Source organism: Aspergillus versicolor (genome assembly GCF_001890125.1).
Source record: "Aspergillus versicolor CBS 583.65 unplaced genomic scaffold ASPVEscaffold_11, whole genome shotgun sequence".
Taxonomy (NCBI): domain Eukaryota; kingdom Fungi; phylum Ascomycota; class Eurotiomycetes; order Eurotiales; family Aspergillaceae; genus Aspergillus; species Aspergillus versicolor.
In genome coordinates, this window is record NW_024467534.1 from 799,726 (window position 1) to 816,714 (window position 16,989).

The window sequence follows — 16,989 nt, forward strand, 5'->3', positions numbered from 1 at the left end:
AAAGGTCCTCGCCGGCACGTGCCAAGCGTCTATCATATCGTCAGCCTGAGTACCTGCGGCGTCAACCCCCTGCCCGTTTCTGCGTCTCAAGGGACCTTGCGCTCTGTCGAATCTGCAGATCGTCTCGACCAGACTGATTCATTTGTCCATCCTGTTTTCAGCCCACAACACCCTGCGGGCAAACTTTCGTGATCTTCCAGCCCAGAGGCCTTGTTGGCTGTCTCGACCTTAAGCCCACTCGCCAATCAAGAAAATGGCCCGAATTCCCTGTAGGGCCTTGAGATTGATGCCTCTACCATTGGTTCTAGACACGAGCACCTCATGAAGCAAAGTGAATCGACAGCCTGCTTGGTGGGTCCCGACTCTCTGGCATCGGGTCTGCGCGCGGAAATGAGGAAAAGAGCAGCAGGGGACCAAGGCTGAAGAGGGGTGGAGGGATGCGCGTGGGGGGAAGCCATCTGTTGCACTCTGTGCGAGCATATTTGCTATATTATGGCGTTTCCCTCGTGGAACGTCCCCCTCACTTCCTCTCTCATCAACTGCAGAAGCCCGGTGCAGATACCCGAGTGGAACTTGCTCCTACTTGCATTGTATGCACCATGGTGAACTCTAATGAGCTCAATGTCTACTTCGGGCAGGATTCTCTCAAGAAGTACTTTGACCCGGATTCGCAGCCTCCATTGCCCTTGGTTGAGCTCCCAGAGTACCTCAACCCCTACCACCAGGATGGCGTGCGGATCTATGCAAAGATGATGACTATGCATCCTGCAAACAATGTTAAAGCGATGCCAGGTACGAAACTCTTATGATTTGATCATTGGTACCCTTAACTGACCAATTAGCAATGAATATGCTGCAGTCGGACGTGGCCCCCGGAAAGACAAACACAATCATCGAGTACAGCTCTGGGTCTACCGTCATTTCTATGTCGATGATTGCGCGGGTTATGCACGGCGTGCAGGACACCCGAGCCTATCTCAGCAACAAAACAAGCGAGGCAAAGCTCAGACTGATGCAGTTCTTCGGACTCAACGTCAGCCTGTTTGGTGGACCGTCCCAGCCGGAGCCCTATGATGAGCGAGGTGGTATCCAGAGTGCCCGCAGGATGGCAACAGAATCAGACGCAATCCTCAACCCGAATCAGTACGAAAATGACAAGAACTGGCAGTCACATATCCGCTGGACCGGACCGCAGATCTTCAAACAGCTTCCCGAGATCAACGTGCTCTGCGCGGGGATGGGAACCTCAGGAACGATGACCGGCCTGGGCACTTACTTTAAGCAAGCCAAGCCATCTGTTGTCCGCCTTGGGGTATGTACGGCACCCGGAGACCGAGTTCCTGGGCCAAGATCATTTGCATTGATGAGGCCCGTGGAGTTCCCGTGGAAGGAGGCAGTTGATACTATTGAAGAAGTCAACTCTTACGACTCCTTCTCCCTCTCTCTAGAGCTGTGTCGGGAAGGTATCGTCTGCGGACCGTCATCGGGGTTCAACTTGCAGGGCCTCTTTCAGATGATTGAGAAGCGCAAGAAGGCTGGTACGCTGTCCGAACTGGCTGGACCCGACGGCTCAATCCACTGCGTGTTCCTATGCTGCGACCTGCCGTATCAGTATATCGGTGAATACTTCCAGCGGCTAGGAGAAGACAAGTTCCACCCCATCCAGAACGAGGTTTGTTGTTTCCTGCCTGTTTTCCACGCTCTCAGATACTCATGCCTTACAGAACCTAACCAAGGTCGACCTATACCGCTACGACGAAAGCTGGGAGCGAAGCCCAGTAGTCCTATTCACTCACTTCTACGAGTCCCCTAAAACCTGCTCCCAAGATCTCCTTGCCACGTTGACCCTCCGCCCACAATGCTGCGTCGTGGACCTCAGAACCTCAACCGACTTCAACTCATGGCACCTCCCGGGGTCAGTCAACATCCCTCTGAAAAGCCTCGACTCGCACACCCCGAAGCCTTTTTTCAACCCTAGCATCCTAGAGGCGCAGTGGCTAGAGCTAGAGGCCCTCCTAAAACAACAGAGCGTCCTAACCCAGCTCCAAGATCAACATGTCCTTGTGATTTGTTATAACGGGGACACAGCGCGGGTAGCCACCAGTGTGCTCCGAGCGCAGAAGATCGAGGCTGACAGTCTCCGTGGAGGGTACCAGGCGCTGAAGGACCAGGGGCTATGGGGTGATGGTGGAGCCGAGTCGGTTGGGAATAAGTCATATACGCAGCCCTCAGTGTCTGTAACCCCAATCCCGCTGGAGAGCAATTGAATATGACTGTATGAGCATGCAAATGGTATAATGAAAAAAAAGATTGATTTGTTTTCGGATGTTCGTTTGATTAATTGGCCTAGATGGACGTGTGGCCGTGTCCGAAAGCGGAAGTCCCCGTCAGTCGGCGGGCTCGACTGGAGCGAAGGATCATCGTTGTTTCTTGGGTATCTTGATTAGTTATTTCCCCTCATGAGTTTTGAATAGACTGATAATGATGGTTTCATTTAAACGAGTCCAGTGTCATGCGTGGTCAGCCCTGCTGGCGCACGTCCACCTCTAGAAAAGTCAGTATGGATACCTGCAACAGCAAAAAGAGAATAAGCGAATGAAACCCGCGGAAATGTTAATATGACAGCTGTTAAACCCAAGGAAAAGGCAAGAAAAAGCAAGAGAGAAAAAGAAATAAAGCCCAATGCAAGCAGCCAGGAGACAAATCACGCTAACAGGAAATGTGCTCAATTGCTCGCAAACCAGCGCCGGCCGGCCAATCACAAGCCGGCGCACCCAAAGTATGGACCACAGCAACGCCCTCAACACACTCTGACTCTCCCCAGTGAAAGGAATGTGGTTGATTACGTTTAGTCGCCCGCCTATAAGTCAGAGGCTTGTGCTCTCTGCTGGCTCATGTCATGTGTAACATCTGTGTCAATCTGCCCACCCAGTTGCTCAGAGTCCTCTCAAGTTGCTGCTAGGCTCGGCTGTCTAACACTGGAAGCGGAGCCAGACGGCCAGACAGACAGGCCAACATGATGGACATGGACATGGAAATGGACCAGCCCGCGGGCGTGCCATGGCTTGATAGCCCGGTGATGCTACACTCTTCGCGCGCAGACACGTGCAAGTTGACGCCGGAGCAATGCGTTTATCGGTCTGGGTACTGGAGATACTGGTACGTTGCTGATCAGTTCCCTTCCTATATGCGTGTGCCTGGACTGTGGAGGATCCGGAGAATTATCTGCTTCGATAGACATGCCGATCGACAAGGCTAACGATGGTGTCATTTCTGTAGGTATCAGGCAGATCTTGTTTATGCTCTGAATACGGTCTACTTTCTCTGTGCCACGGTGGGCGTGTTCGCCATTCTGCATTTTGCGGGGCGATATGCGCCTGCCCGTGTGAGAGAGAACTCGCTGTGGAAGAAGGGTACTGCTGCTGCGCGGTTCCTTGCGTATAGGGGAGTGAGGATCCCCGTGCTGGGGTACTGGGCTGCTTCACTGGGTGTTGCGGTTTTGATATTAATTGGGACGGTGTTTTTTCTAGGTATGTTCAATCTATATTTCGATATCCACCCTCCAAATAGTATTGACCAGCCGTTCAGCTATGACTCTCGGCCCTAAACCGTACTACTGGCCTAATTCGGACACGGTCTCGTATGGAGGCAGCCCGCCGATTGCGACTAGGACGGGGTGGATGGCGGTGGCTCTGCTGCCTTTTGTTTTGTGTGTGAAGCCGTGATGTATACAGGTTAACAGTCTTGCTTACTCTGTATAGAGTCCTCGGTACCAAAGCCAACCTCATCTCAGCATTGACCGGCGTCCCACACGAAAAGCTGCAGGTCTTCCACCACTGGACCAGCTACGCCATGTTCGTCCTGGCCTTGATCCACACCTTTCCCTTCATCGTCTACAATATCCAACAAGGCGAGATGGTGTCCGAGTGGAACTCGAGTGTGGTATACTGGACAGGTGTTGCAGCGCTCATCCCCCAGGCATACTTGACCTTCATGTCGTTGCCTTGGATTCGGTTCGTGGCCCTATTTCAATGATCAAGTTTAGAGATCTAGATCTAACAGCTCCAGAAATCGCTACTACGAATTCTTCAAAGCAACCCACTTCCTTATTGCCCTACTCTTCATCTTATTCTTCTTCTTCCACTGTGACTTCAGACTAACCTCCTGGTAAGTCTCTCCTCCCGCCACCATCCCCTCCAACTACCACTAACAAACATCTTATAGGGACTACTTTATCGCCGGTGGCTCCCTCTACGTGTTCTCCCTCCTCACCTCCCTTATCCGCACACACCTAATCAACGGCCGCCACACCGCAACCCTGAGCCTCCTCCCCTGCGGCCTCCTCCAAATCAAAATCCCCACCATCATAAACTGGACACCAGGGCAACATGTCTTCATCCGCTTCTCATCTCCTAGAACCGGAATCGCTCTGCACAGCCTCACCTCCCACCCGTTTACAATCTGCTCGACGTCCCATGACGTCCAAGCCGCAAACAAGGCTAACGAGATGATCTTCTACGTTAAGCCCAAGCGCGGGATAACGGGGCGATTAGCGAATATTGCCTCCAAGTCGCCGGGCTCTGGTCATGGTGTATTGGTTGAAGGTCCGTATGGAGGCATCGAACCGAGTAACATCGCTAGGTCTGAATCGGCAGTTATCATCTCAGGTGGTTCCGGCGGTGGATTCTCGCTGGCCGTTTTCGAGGCTGCATTGCAGATGAATAAAACGAACTGCTGTGATCCAAACCAGAACATCGATGCTGCTGAGAAGCGAAAGACAATTAGGGTTGTGTTCGCGACACAGTCGGAGGATGTCGCGCGGTGGTACCGCGAGCAAATTGAGTCGTTGCTGGCGCTTCACGGCGTGGGCACTGAAGGTATCGACGTCTCTATCCATGTTACTGGCTCGTCATATTCCAGCCCGAATACCAACCACCACCTCGACATTGAGAGAAAGGAACAACAACCCGCAGTGAAGGAAGCAAGGACAGAAGAATCAATCGACCCGCTCTCCTCGTCGTCCGAGGCGCTTTCGGAGACGCACAACGCTGACGAGAACGCAAACACCAGCGCTAGTGTATTCGCCAAAGGACGGCCGGATCTTCCTCGGCTTGTTGCCAGTTCTGCAGAGTCTGGTGCCGGGAAACGTGTTGCGGTATTCGTCTGCGGCCCTGCATCTATGCTAAATGATGTGAGGAATGCGGCTGCGCGTGAGCAAGAGAGGATTTTACGGGGTGGTTCTGGGGGAGAGCTTTATTTGCATTCGGAGAGTTTTTCGTAAGTGTACCTTTCCTTACCCTTACCTGCGATTTCGTATGAATTTTGGCTAACCGAGTGGCCTTTAGATGGTGAGATCGGGTTGTAGGATCAATCATTTTGTATATTGAAGCGGAGAGGCATTGGGACTGAGAGTTGGTGTTATATGATACAGATTTCAGAGATACCTTATTTGATTTACTCTACTCCAATGAACTGTTAAAAACTTCTACTATCTGATACAACTTATCTATCATCGATCACATCCCCCAATATTCGAAAAAACAAAAAACATCTCACTCACCCTGCAGTGAAATCTACCAGTTACAAGTCTTCAATCCCATTCTAAATCTATCCAATTCTGCATTCCAACCCGGGCCCGCCAGATTAAATGCCTGAAGATAGTCGCGTCCCTGGTTCACTCTCGCTCCCCCAGCCTGACTGGTGCTGGTTGTTTCCCATCTTGCAACGCCCAAGTTCAGCTCCTGGAATCGACTTTCCGAACCGTCGTGCACGTTGAGAGATACACCCCCATCTGATTCATCCTCCGAGGTAGACTCGTGGTTTTCGTCCTGTTCCGGGATGGGCGTGAGCTTCCGAGGGATGTTGACTTTGGGCGGCGGTTTGACAGCATTTTTGTTTTTGGGGATAACCCTGTTTGGTGTCTTGACTGCGGATTTCCCTCTGGATCCGCCTCTGAATTTGGCTTTAGAAGAAGCTGGGATAGGAGGTTTGGCTGTGGGATGGGCAGGAGTCTTGACGGAAGCATGAGGCTTGACCTCATCTGCACCGTCAGCGACGCCAAGTTTGAGCTCGGAGGAATTCTCGGCGATAGGCAGCTCAGGTTGAGCATTCACTGTCACGCCAGCCTCTTCAGCAGTGAATCCAGAGGAGACTGTAGTAGGAGGCTCGGTCCCGATTTGAGCAGGAGTCTTGTTGGTAGAAGCTTCAGCATCCCCCGCTGTGTCTACTTCGACATCAGAGTAGACTTTGGGAGTAGATTTGACAGGATGTTCTGCCTTAGCGAGAACCCGAGTCTCTGTTTCAGTATACAGCCCAGGCCCAGGAGTAGGGTTGACAGTTGTTTCCTTGTCGACACCAGCTCCCTCAATACTGACGCCGATGTCGATATCAGAGTTGGCTTCAGCTTCAACTCTGATCTCGGCATTGGAAGTAGCTGTAGTAGAAGGTTCAACCTCAGCTCGACCAAGAGCTTCGTCACTGGCTGGAGTATCAGTAGTAACTTCATCCTTAGACTCAACGCCAACTTGCAAGTCTACCCCGGCATCAGGCTGCGAAGACTTAGGGCAGTCTGTGACACGAAAGCGAGGAAGACCCCGAAATCCAAAGCGCGAGCCGTGGTCTCGGAGCCCATCAAGCTTCGTTCTGGCCAGATTCAACACCGGCTCGACCTCAGCATTGAATATGGGAGAAGCGTTGCCTGGGGAATCAAGTTCGGGTTTAGATGAGGCTTTAGCATTGCCGACAGCTTCAGGTTTAACATCCAGTCCCGAAGTCTCTTCATTTAGGGCTTTAACATCACGCTCAGCTGTACCACTATCGACGCAAAAGCCATAGTCCGGAATACTGTTGAGCTTGGCTTTGGCAACCCTAAGCGCAGAGTCGATCTCAGCATCAACATTCTCAAGAGCAGTGCTGAGAGATTCATGTGCAGTTTCAACTAAGCATGGCCCTTCGCCATTGTCAAGGGCCTCAGCCTCAACAGGAATCCTTGTTTTGATATAGAACTCGTGGTCGATAACGATTGTCGTTTCCGAGTCAGTATCAGCATCAGCATCAGCATCGCCATCAGCATCATCATAAACAGGTTCGGCCTCGACAGAAGATATATCGTTAACCGTGGATTTACCGGCGGCCTTCGCACTGGCCTTCGCAACAGTTTTGGCGGAAGGCTGGGTGGCAGGTCTAGTAGATGGCCCCTTCATAGGTTTCACGCAGCACGGGCACACAGGAAGCCCCGTGGGCCCAAAGAACCCACGGGTTGGTTTATCCTTAGCCTTTTCAGCAGAAGGGTTAGTAGACCTTGCAGATTCAGTGGTCGACGCTGTTGTAAGTGAAGCATAGATGGACGGGTCTTGCGAAACCATGGGCCCAGATGCTGTCGTCTCAACGGGTCCGCATGTAGATTTGTACCACTCCTCAGCTTGCTCGCCGGTCATTGACAAGGAACCCGCTGTTTTCGTTTCGGTCATTTCAGTTGGTATTGGAGTCTTGGAAGTGGACGAGGGCTGCGCGTCGGCCTGATCGACAATATTGAACTTCTGGATATCTTCAATAGCAACATCCATAGGTCCCAAAACCCGCACATGGGGCCAGAAGCGGAGGATTTCCAAGCCAGAGAGCTCTCTTCTCTTTTCAACATTCTTCATGGATGGAATGAAGAGGTCTCTGTAGATCTCGTTAAGCTCCTCAGTCCAGAGCCCTTTCTTAGAGACAAACCGGTCGAACAAACGCATCCATTTCTTGCCTTCCTCCCAAGACCGGACCCGGTTCCCGTCTGCCATTATCCACTCGTCTAATCTGAATCCGCGTCGTTTGTAGGGGTTCCCCCAGGCCTGATAGAGACGCCACCCTTCACGGGCAACGCCAATGACGAAGCAGTGCTCGAAGGTTGGGTAGTCCTCTGTTCGGAGTCTCATCTTTGCAATCTGGACGAGCTCGACATCGACGAGGTGCACGGGCAGTATGGTTGTCTTGCCAATTTTACCGTCGATTGCGGCCTTTTTGGCTTGGTTGAAGAGGGCACTGAGGTTGGCAGAGGGCTGGTGTTTTATATCGTTCATTGTGAGGAAGATCCCAGGGGTTGGGGCGAGGAATCTAGTGGCGTCTATTAAGGACTGGGAATTACCTTTGCAGGCGATCAGGATGATGAGGTCTGTGTATACCCTGGCGGCATCGAGGACGTGGGTGGGCGAGAAGGTATTAAGCCATCTACTCAGATCGATCTTGACCTCATCTGGTGGCACCCAGGGATCCCCGTTGATGTCCGTTTCCCCCTTCACGGCGGCGTCGAACAAGGCGTTGAATACGAGGAAGACCTGGTTGGGACCTTTCTCGAAGCACCGGCTGATTCCGGCGTTTAAGACCTCGAGGGTTGTGCTTCTTATGTTCTGGGACTCTCGGGCTGCGAGGACTGCATCGTCGGGTTCAGGATAGTGAGTCTTGGTGAGCTTCGACATCCTGGCCCATAGCTGATCCGGACCATTGGGGAATCTGACGGGGTGAGGATCCAGTTCGAGCAAGGGTGCAAAGATGTTGGGGAAGAATGGACTAGTGACGATGCTGGGGGGCAGATGCCTGACGACAGCAGTTAGTTGTATGCATGTAGGATAACTCAGAAGAACAGACTTCTTTAGAGGCCTTGTGGGCAGATTGCTTTTTGCTGGCACCTTGTTGTACCTGTTTCGCTTGCCGTACATCATCTTGCCAGGCAGAGAAAAGAAGCTGGTGAATAAGGATAATATCAACGCTAAGTGGAAGCTGCAGGAGTATAAACTGTTATAGCCATCAGTGAGAGCCAAAAGGAGAGAGAGGAAAGGAAAGTTAATAGACGAGGGATATAACAAGCCTGATAACAGGGCCAAGAACACTTCATCATTCTCTTCACACAGTAGCAGCCTTCTGTATAGGAATGGTTTAGCGGCAAGCAGACTACAGCGCTCATTGGCTCTATTTCGATAGCAGTGAGCATAAAGAGAATCAAAAACGTAATATAATAAGGAGCTCCAGTGCACAGTTGTGAACATTCACTACTGCTGGAGAGATGCTCTTCCGGCTGTGAATTGTGAACATAAACAGGCAGCTACCTGACTGTGCAGCAGCCTATTATGACAGGCAAGACAGGTAAAGTAACACAAGCCCATTGGAAATAAAATTTAGTGTGTGCAGCCTGTCTTGTCGAAGAGAAGCTTGTTTTGACGTGCATCAAGGCTGTTCTTAGGGCTTGCATTCGAAGGCTTAGGGCTACCATTAGACGCAGTCTGACCCAATGATCAACCACCAGAAGAGCGTATGTTAAACTTGATATAACTCATACTTTAAAACAGTTGATCAGGTACTTGTACAAATCCATAAACATATCCAAACGCCGCATATCAAGCCATCAGTGCGAGGTAGAAACAACACTACTATAATACTCCCTCCCAGCCTTCTCTCCATCCAGCCCCTCCACCAACCCAAACATAAACCCGCCAACATCCTCCCTACAAATCGTATACCCAACAAACGGACAAGAGATCCCAACAGCTGTATTCTGTCCCTCCCCCTGGCCCTTCAACACGCGCACTTTCTCCCTCTGACTGACACCACTCGTCAAAAAGCTTGGCCGAATTACCACATGCTCCGAAATGACCTTCTCAGCATCGGATTTGCCAACTTCCTCAAAGATAAGCTCCTCCATGACTCTCTTGTCCGCGTGCGGGACCTTCAACATCCAGTTATACAGCGGCACCATGGCGAGCGGGATATCGCGTTCCTTCGTTAAGCCTGTGGAGGAGATAGCCACGAGAACGGGTTTGTGCTTCTGTTTGCTATTGTGGCTGCGCTCGCGCAGAACCTGGAGGATATTGCGGATAGTATCCTGGCAAATGGTCTTGCCGACGAACTTGGGCGAAAGAGGCTGAGAGAAGTCTGGGGCGCCGCCGACGCCGGAGATTATCATTGAGGCTGGGGGCAGGTTTGCTGGGAAGAGGACTTGGGAGATGGCGTTGAGGTCGGTTGCGGAGCCTTCGATTAGGGTTAGCTGTGTCGAGAGCGTTGTCGGTGGGATCCCGCGCGCGGTGAGGAGGTCGGTGAGTTTCTTGGGGGTGCGAGCCACTATATAGCGGTTAGTAATTGATACTGAATAATGGATTCTCTTGGTAAATGGCGGACGTACAGGCGACGCAGTTGTATCCCGCTTGGAGAGCGGGTGCAAGAGAGGCGAGGGTGCAGCCACCAGTGGCGCCGAAGAAAGCGACTGTTGGTTTATTATTCATTTTAGGGTTGATTAGATTGGACCTTTTTGGTGGATTGGAATTAAGACGTTGATACAGAATGGGGATCATTGTGCTGGCGTGTAGAGCCGTCTTATAGCAGGCCAACCATGATAGCTTCACTGCCCGCGCAAAATGCTCCCCTAACTGGTTAAGCTGCTTCTTTACTTGTCGAGCCTTTATGCAGCCTGATTGGTTCATTCGTTCGAAGGATCGAGCTCGGTGTGCCAGTTCCTCCGCACAGCCTCGTTGGCAGCACAACCCACTGTCACACCAGATATCGATCTATCCGAGTGCAAACTCGGCCCAAAATACAGCCTAATTCACTTTTTATGGAAGACTCAGCTCAGCTCTGTAACTTTCATCCGGTGGTGGTCTGACATTAGAATGGACTAGAATATAGATAAGCTTCTTAAGCAATCACCAAGCCACAAGCACAGACCCGGTATCAACCAATTGCCTTTTGCATATTTCTAACTAAAATATTTGTCCAAGAAGTGCATTTACTTCTCAGCATGTCTAACCGACCCCTCCGGTAACTTACGGGATCGGTTACGTCTTTCGCCTATCCTCCTTGATAGCATCAGCAACCCACTCGCCCACCGCGTAGATATTGGCCGTGGGATGACCACAAAGCTGAACAGGAAAGACAGAAGAGTCAACAACGCGCACATTGCGAGTCCCATAGACCTTTAAGCGAGCATCCAGCACCCCTCCCATCTCTCGGGGCAGCATAGACGTGGTTCCAATGGCGTGGTAATTCGGGGTATCTGTTCAGTCAGTCACCTCTGATCAAGAGTCTAGAAAGATTCCACATACACTGCTGTCCTATCCACTCCATCCACGTCTCATCTGATGCTTCATCTGGGATATGATCCAGCCCAGGTATTTTCTCGGTATCGATCAGCTGGCCCAGATCACCAGTCTGGAACATCCTGCGCAGGAACTTCGACATCGCGATCTGGACCTGAATGTCCCAGCCTAGCATGCCGTAGTTCGGATTAACCGTCGGTGATTCCAATGGATCCTTTGAGGAGATATGCACACTGCCCCTTGAAAAGGGGAGAAGACCCCAGTATCCTACGTGGAGTTGACTCGGGCCATCCAGGATAAAGACGAACTCCCCAACGGGAATGCCCTTGTTGAACATCAGATCGTGCTGGCTTTCGAAGAGCTGCTGTAAGCTCTCCTTCGTCATTGCTCCGTTTGTTTCGTTTGCGGTGGCTTCGGCGTATTCTGGGATTTGGGCGTGGATGGAGGCCGCGACGGATTCTGTCGAGGAGCCGAAGAGATCGCGTGCTGAGACGAAGGCGACTGTTCGGGTTCCTGTTATGGGGACTTTGGTGGTGAGAACAAATGAGGTGTTTAGTTGGTCCTGTAGATTCTCGCCCACGCTGGGCAGGTTGATCTGGACGGGGATTCCGTGTTTTTGGAGGATTCTATACCGGTGAGTAATGGATCTGTGGTTCGTATAGAAGGAAGATACAGACCTTGGATTTCCAACGCCAGACAGTTCCAGAATAGAAGACGACTTCATAGCGCCAGCGGCTAGAATGACCTCTTTCCGCGCATTCACCACTTGCTTTCTTCCATCTTTATCTGGCCTATAAACCTCTACACCCCTCGCAACCAGGCCTCTTTCCTGCCCGACTCGCTCACCCCATACGATCCTCCCAACAGATGCATTGAACATAACGTCTAGATTCTCCCTCTTCTCCGCAGGCAGATAATACGCCGTCGCAGCATCACTACGCACATTCCGCCCATCGACTGTATACGGATGCATCGAGAACCCACGCATAACACCCGAATTCAAGTCCCGATTCCACGGGACACCCATGGACGCCAGCGTACGGTTAAGAACCGACGGGAGATCATTGTCCTGCTTGCGCATATCCATAAACCCAACCTGCACAGGCCCGTCACGGCCATGGTAGGAAGGGATTACAGGCGCACCCGCATCGACCTGAGTCTCGTTCGGCGTGCGCAAGCCCTCACTCTTGATATAGTAAGGAAAGAGAGATTCCCACGTCCAATCGGCGATATTGAAGTCCACCAGAGCGTCAAGCTGGATGTTTTCTGCGCGGACATATGCGGCTCCTAGTGGTTTACACGGTTAATTGCGCCATACACACAGCAAGGAGATAGACGCACCATTCATAACGCTTGTCCCGCCTAGAGCTTTCCCGGCGCGCATTATCTGGCGTCGACCCCCGAAGGACTGCTCGGTGGTCTCGAAGGCCCAGTCGATTGGGCTGCCGTATGTATATGCGAGACGCGAGATGTCCGTGACGTCGGGGTTGTCGAATTCAGCTTGACCAGGTTCGATGACTAGAATTGAGACTGAAGGGTCTTCTGAGAGTCGGTTGGCGACTGTTAGTCCGGCTGTACCGCCGCCGACTATGATATAGTCATAGTCGCTGCTAGAGCTTGTGGTTGCTGCGGCTATAGTCCCCAGCAGGAACAAAACCCAGCGGAAGGTCATGGTGAAGTGCATGTATAGCTGACGGTGTCTCGCATGGATGGTGTTTTTGATTTCAAATATTTGGACGGAGTTGGCGAGATCTTTATAGTTTCACTCAGCAGGTTCCAGCCCGAGAGCAGAGACAACACTGGTGCGTGCAGTTTAACTCAAGTCTGTTGATCCCTTGCGGTAAAAGGAAGGCAAGTTCAAGCAGCGCATTGATGTCCAGCGGAGTTGGCAGAAAGTGTCGATCTCGACGCTGCAGGGTGCAACTAAGCCTGCATGATTGAGCCAACTGCCTATTCAAGTACAAATGCCAGCAGGAACTCCTTGCGCTCTCCAATATTCCGCCGATCCAGGGCCACTTCCCCGTCTCCTCTGGGACTCCCCGCAGTCATAGATGCATTCAACAGGTTTACCCGGAGTTCACCCGACTCAAGTACAGCGAGACTTAGAACAAGGATAATAGCTTTATTTTCATCCTCATGGCTAATATGAACTGCTGCCTGCTCATACTGCCACCTGGGAATGGGGGCCATCAGCACAGCGGAGCCCCAAGTAACTCTCACTTCCATTGGATTCTGGCCGCTGATATCCCGTCATCATTATCGTTCTCCTACAAACTACTTGGCTGTTGTCACTACTAAATGATAACATCTTAACCCACGTTTTCTCCCAGAGAGCGGATATCTCACCCGTTCTCGCCCGATGCCCGCGGGGAAGAACCACAGAACGGAACCGTGGAAAAGGCCCATTGACTCGGGGAGTGGCGAAGGCCAAGAAAGTCTGGGGAATCAAGGGATAGTTATGACTCAAAAACAGTGGCGAGATCGTAGAGTAGAATGTGAGATCCATGCTAGGTATTATTCCGTATAGCCAGAGTGGCATAATTAATTAAACAAGATCTAGATCTATCATTGCCCAGTGAGTGTCCAGTAAACCAAAACGCCCTGATCAGCCCAAAAACACCACCAAAACACCGTCTATGAGTGGAGTGTCGTCGTAAATAGTCAACCGATTAAAAACCCAAATGTCGTCAAATAAAGTAAAAAAAAAAGAAAGAGAAAAGAAAATGAAAGAGGCTTACGCCTCTAATCCCTCAAGATAACCCATCAACCCAGCCCTCATCCTAATATTAACAACACCACCAACTCCATAAGCAGGAACAATCTTCCCCATTCGCGCAAAACAGCTAGGCACGTAGTCCCTCCTTATCCGCAACGCTCGCTCCCGCCACCCGAGCCCACCGGGCGGTTGCCGGTTATACAGATCCAACCCAAGCAGATGCATCGGCGTACTAGCGAACTGCATGAGCGCCGGACAGCTGAATTGCGCAAGAGCGGCCTTCATCCCGGGCGTTGCAGCGACAGCGTCCGGTATTGACGGCGCAATTAAGGCGGGAATATTGAAGGAGGCGAAGATTGTGATGCTGTCGCGGAGACAGAACAGGGTGTATGAGATTTTCGGTACTTTGGGTGCTCCCATCGCGCCGGACGGATGACATGATGCTGGAGGTGTTGTTCTTGGTGGTATTGTTGGGGGGGACCCGTTCGTCGATGATGGGCCTTGAGGCTGGGGAGGTTGGGGGTTTGCGCCGAATAACCTTGCGAACCGCGCGTCTTTGTAGACGCATATACCCATATTCACGGCGGTGGTGGTGAGGAACTTCGCGGTGTCTGGAAACACTGTTGAGAAGGGCTTATCTTTCAGCGTTGAGGTAACTGTGTCAATTGTGTTGGCCGTCAGGTAGGTTGACGTGTATACGGCATAGATAAGGAGGAAGGGCGTTCCGAGAAAGAAGCCCGACGGTTTTGAGAGGATGGACCGAAAAGAGGATGTGATTGTTTGGCGAATTGGGACACCTTTTGATGCCTTTTCGATGATGGCTCTGTGAATTGACAGTTTATTAGCTGCTGTACCGGGTTGACTTGGATTCAGACTCGGCTTACCGATCAATCACTGTGATGACGGGACACGTCAGGACACCAGCTGTTGCTGCACTGACGACGTCGACTCCAAGTCGCGCTCCTAAGCGACTGGTATTCCATTTCCTATCCCGCGATGGAATGGGGAGAGCTGCATCTGGGGACAGGCTCCGCGACATGATTGCAGCTATCTGAGGATTGCAGACACAGTGAACAAAATAGACTTCCGGAATGCCGCCGGAGATCGAGACAAGGTCTAAAGAATGGAAACGGCAAATTGAGAAGAAACAGATTAATTAGCTGGGATTAAAGCTCTATAACATCGCGGAGGAAACGTGGGATGAACGAGGGATAAAGTACGACAAATAAATTGGAGTGATGAGGTGACTGACGACTGAATTGTTTTTGGCGTCGATTTCATTAGTTGACTCAACGACTATGCGGAGGAGACGGGGCCGGTCGGGTTCCAGGCTCCGATGCCGGCTTTACAAATACCCCGAGATCTCAGCCCGGTCTCGATTACCACCAGCCAATGGCTATATCAAGTTCAAGTTTTATGACACATACGCCCAACGCCACATGCCCGCCAAGTGTTCAATGAGTTTTAATCCGTATATCTACCCTCCAGTCCCCGGTCTATGTAGACGCCGCCTGTGGCGTGTTCGCTTCAATACCGTCCAGAGTGACGTTGACAGCGCCCGCTTGCACCAGCTGTAGAATAGATATTAGCAAATGCCAAGCAGTCCAGACCGTTTCAAAACTTACCGCTCGCTGCAGGTCATCAATGAGATCGTCTACATCTTCAATACCAACACACAGCCGGATCAAGTCCTCGGGCATCGCGCGCTCCGCTCGCGTCTTAGCATCGATACTGGCATGGCTCATCCGGCAGGGCAAGCTGATCAAGCTGTTTACACAGCCAAAGCTAACGCTGATAGCCCACAGCTTCGCGTTCGCAACAATGCGCTCGCTTACGGAGACATCACCGGTCTCGAACGAGAGCACGGCCCCGGATCCCCGGGACATAGAGTGGTGGAGGTTATATTGAGGGTGTGACCGCAGTCCGGGGTAGCGGACCTTGAATCCGTGCGATTCCAGAAACTCTGCGATTCGCTGTGCGTTAGATTGCTGCTGGTCCATGCGGACCTTGAGTGTTTTGACTCCGCGCATGAGCAGCCATGAGTCGAATGGCGATAGACCACATCCCGATGCATTGATGGGGAAGAAGAGCCGCTCGCCGAGGCTAGCGTCGTTGACTGCGATGACTCCCGCCATGACATCGTGGTGGCCGGACAGATACTTTGTTCCACTCTCATAAACGATATCCGCACCGAGATCGAGAGGGTTCAGCAGGAGTGGGGACATCATGGTGTTATCCACGATAACCAGAGCTCCGGGGTTGGCTTCGTGCGACGCAGTGGCAATTGTAGGGATATCAACGATCTTGATGAGAGGGTTTGTCGGCGTTTCCAGGAGCACCATGGCGGTCTTTTCAGACAGGACTTCCTTCACCTTGTCAGGGTTAGTGGTGTCAACGTGGTGAACGATAATGCCACCGTTGGTCGCGAGGTATTTGAGGAGTCGGTTAGTTCCGCCGTAAAGGTCATCACCAGTGACAACCTCGTCACCAGGGCGGAGAAGACGGGTAATCACATCCAAAGCCGCCATTCCAGAGGATACAACGAGGGCGCGCTGCGCCGACATGATCTTGGCGAGGTGTCGTTCGAGATGCGTGCGAGTTGGGTTGCCCGACCGGGTGTAGTCATACTCTCCTCCTCCCTCGTGGGATGACTGCTTGAAGGTTGCGCTCTAAATGCGGCAATTAGCTTTTATCGGCGAATTATTGGTATAGCAAGGGGGGTGGGTTGTACCTGGTAGATCGGGACACTGCTGGCATTGTACTGGTCATTGCTCTCTGTGAAGACGAGCTCCGTCGCAATATTGTAGCGTCTAGCTCCATGAGGGCTCGACGGAGCAGGAGAAGGGGGTAGGTTGTGGCCCTCAGCATCGACCTGAGGGAATGTCTTTTTCAACATATTGGAGGCCGACATCGCTGCGGGGGCGGGAAACGCGGAGGGGCGGAGGGAAGGACGGGATAATGAGAAAATATCGAGACAGGGGACGAGGTAGGTAGAAATTGAAATACTCGGGCAATTCTGGTAATAAAGCCCGGCAACTTAGTGAGCAAAAATATGCACAGAATCAGGAGAAGTGGTTGTGTTAATTGATATTTTGATCCAAAGAGTCATTCCCAGTCTCACCGAGTCGATTCGCCATGGATGGAATTTAGTCATACGCACTCGCAGTCGCTGATTGGCTTTTCGGCAAAGAGAGAGATGTCGTCATCCCG

General features: G+C 51.7%; 6 protein-coding genes across 6 annotated transcripts; 2 read left to right on the plus strand and 4 right to left on the minus strand.

Moving 5' to 3' along the window:
• Nucleotides 1-599: 599 nt before the first annotated feature.
• On the plus strand, nucleotides 600-2,267 carry ASPVEDRAFT_33065 (putative cysteine synthase B; the record flags this gene model as incomplete). Its single annotated transcript, XM_040810684.1, has 3 exons — nucleotides 600-792; nucleotides 843-1,672; nucleotides 1,725-2,267. 3 exons carry the CDS (start codon nucleotides 600-602, stop codon nucleotides 2,265-2,267), a joined length of 1,566 nt encoding a protein of 521 aa, XP_040672557.1.
• A 1,321-nt stretch (nucleotides 2,268-3,588) lies between these two features.
• ASPVEDRAFT_46144 (ferric reductase family protein) lies at nucleotides 3,589-5,437 on the plus strand (the record flags this gene model as incomplete). Its single annotated transcript, XM_040813485.1, has 5 exons — nucleotides 3,589-3,709; nucleotides 3,762-4,013; nucleotides 4,069-4,167; nucleotides 4,225-5,277; nucleotides 5,346-5,437. Coding segments are annotated over 5 exons (1,532 nt in total), but the record flags the coding sequence as incomplete, so codon positions are not given.
• Nucleotides 5,190-8,699, minus strand: ASPVEDRAFT_75826 (uncharacterized protein; the record flags this gene model as incomplete). Its single annotated transcript, XM_040816317.1, has 1 exon — nucleotides 5,190-8,699. One exon carries the CDS (start codon nucleotides 8,697-8,699, stop codon nucleotides 5,574-5,576), a length of 3,126 nt encoding a protein of 1,041 aa, XP_040672559.1. The 3' UTR covers nucleotides 5,190-5,573.
• Nucleotides 8,700-9,306: 607 nt separating this feature from the next.
• Nucleotides 9,307-10,311, minus strand: ASPVEDRAFT_200990 (uncharacterized protein). Its single transcript, XM_040809333.1, has 2 exons — nucleotides 10,154-10,311; nucleotides 9,307-10,092 (listed from the first exon to the last, which is right to left on the minus strand). Exons 1-2 carry the CDS (start codon nucleotides 10,251-10,253, stop codon nucleotides 9,380-9,382), a joined length of 813 nt encoding a protein of 270 aa, XP_040672560.1. The 5' UTR covers nucleotides 10,254-10,311; the 3' UTR covers nucleotides 9,307-9,379.
• Nucleotides 10,312-10,802: 491 nt separating this feature from the next.
• On the minus strand, nucleotides 10,803-12,735 carry ASPVEDRAFT_141020 (GMC family oxidoreductase; the record flags this gene model as incomplete). Its single annotated transcript, XM_040807712.1, has 4 exons — nucleotides 10,803-11,020; nucleotides 11,070-11,689; nucleotides 11,741-12,350; nucleotides 12,405-12,735. 4 exons carry the CDS (start codon nucleotides 12,733-12,735, stop codon nucleotides 10,803-10,805), a joined length of 1,779 nt encoding a protein of 592 aa, XP_040672561.1.
• A 1,062-nt stretch (nucleotides 12,736-13,797) lies between these two features.
• Nucleotides 13,798-16,690, minus strand: ASPVEDRAFT_56337 (cystathionine beta-lyase STR3; the record flags this gene model as incomplete). Its single annotated transcript, XM_040815193.1, has 4 exons — nucleotides 13,798-14,602; nucleotides 14,664-14,830; nucleotides 15,405-16,448; nucleotides 16,511-16,690. 4 exons carry the CDS (start codon nucleotides 16,688-16,690, stop codon nucleotides 13,798-13,800), a joined length of 2,196 nt encoding a protein of 731 aa, XP_040672562.1.
• Between the last annotated feature and the right edge of the window lie 299 nt (nucleotides 16,691-16,989).

Coding starts and splice junctions, on each gene's coding strand:
- ASPVEDRAFT_200990 (XM_040809333.1), bottom strand. CDS start 10,253: ATGAATAATAAACCAACAGTCGCTTTCTTCGGCGCCACTGGTGGCTGC. Junction 10,093..10,153: donor GGGATACAACTGCGTCGCCT/GTACGTCCGCCA, acceptor ACCGCTATATAG/TGGCTCGCACCCCCAAGAAA.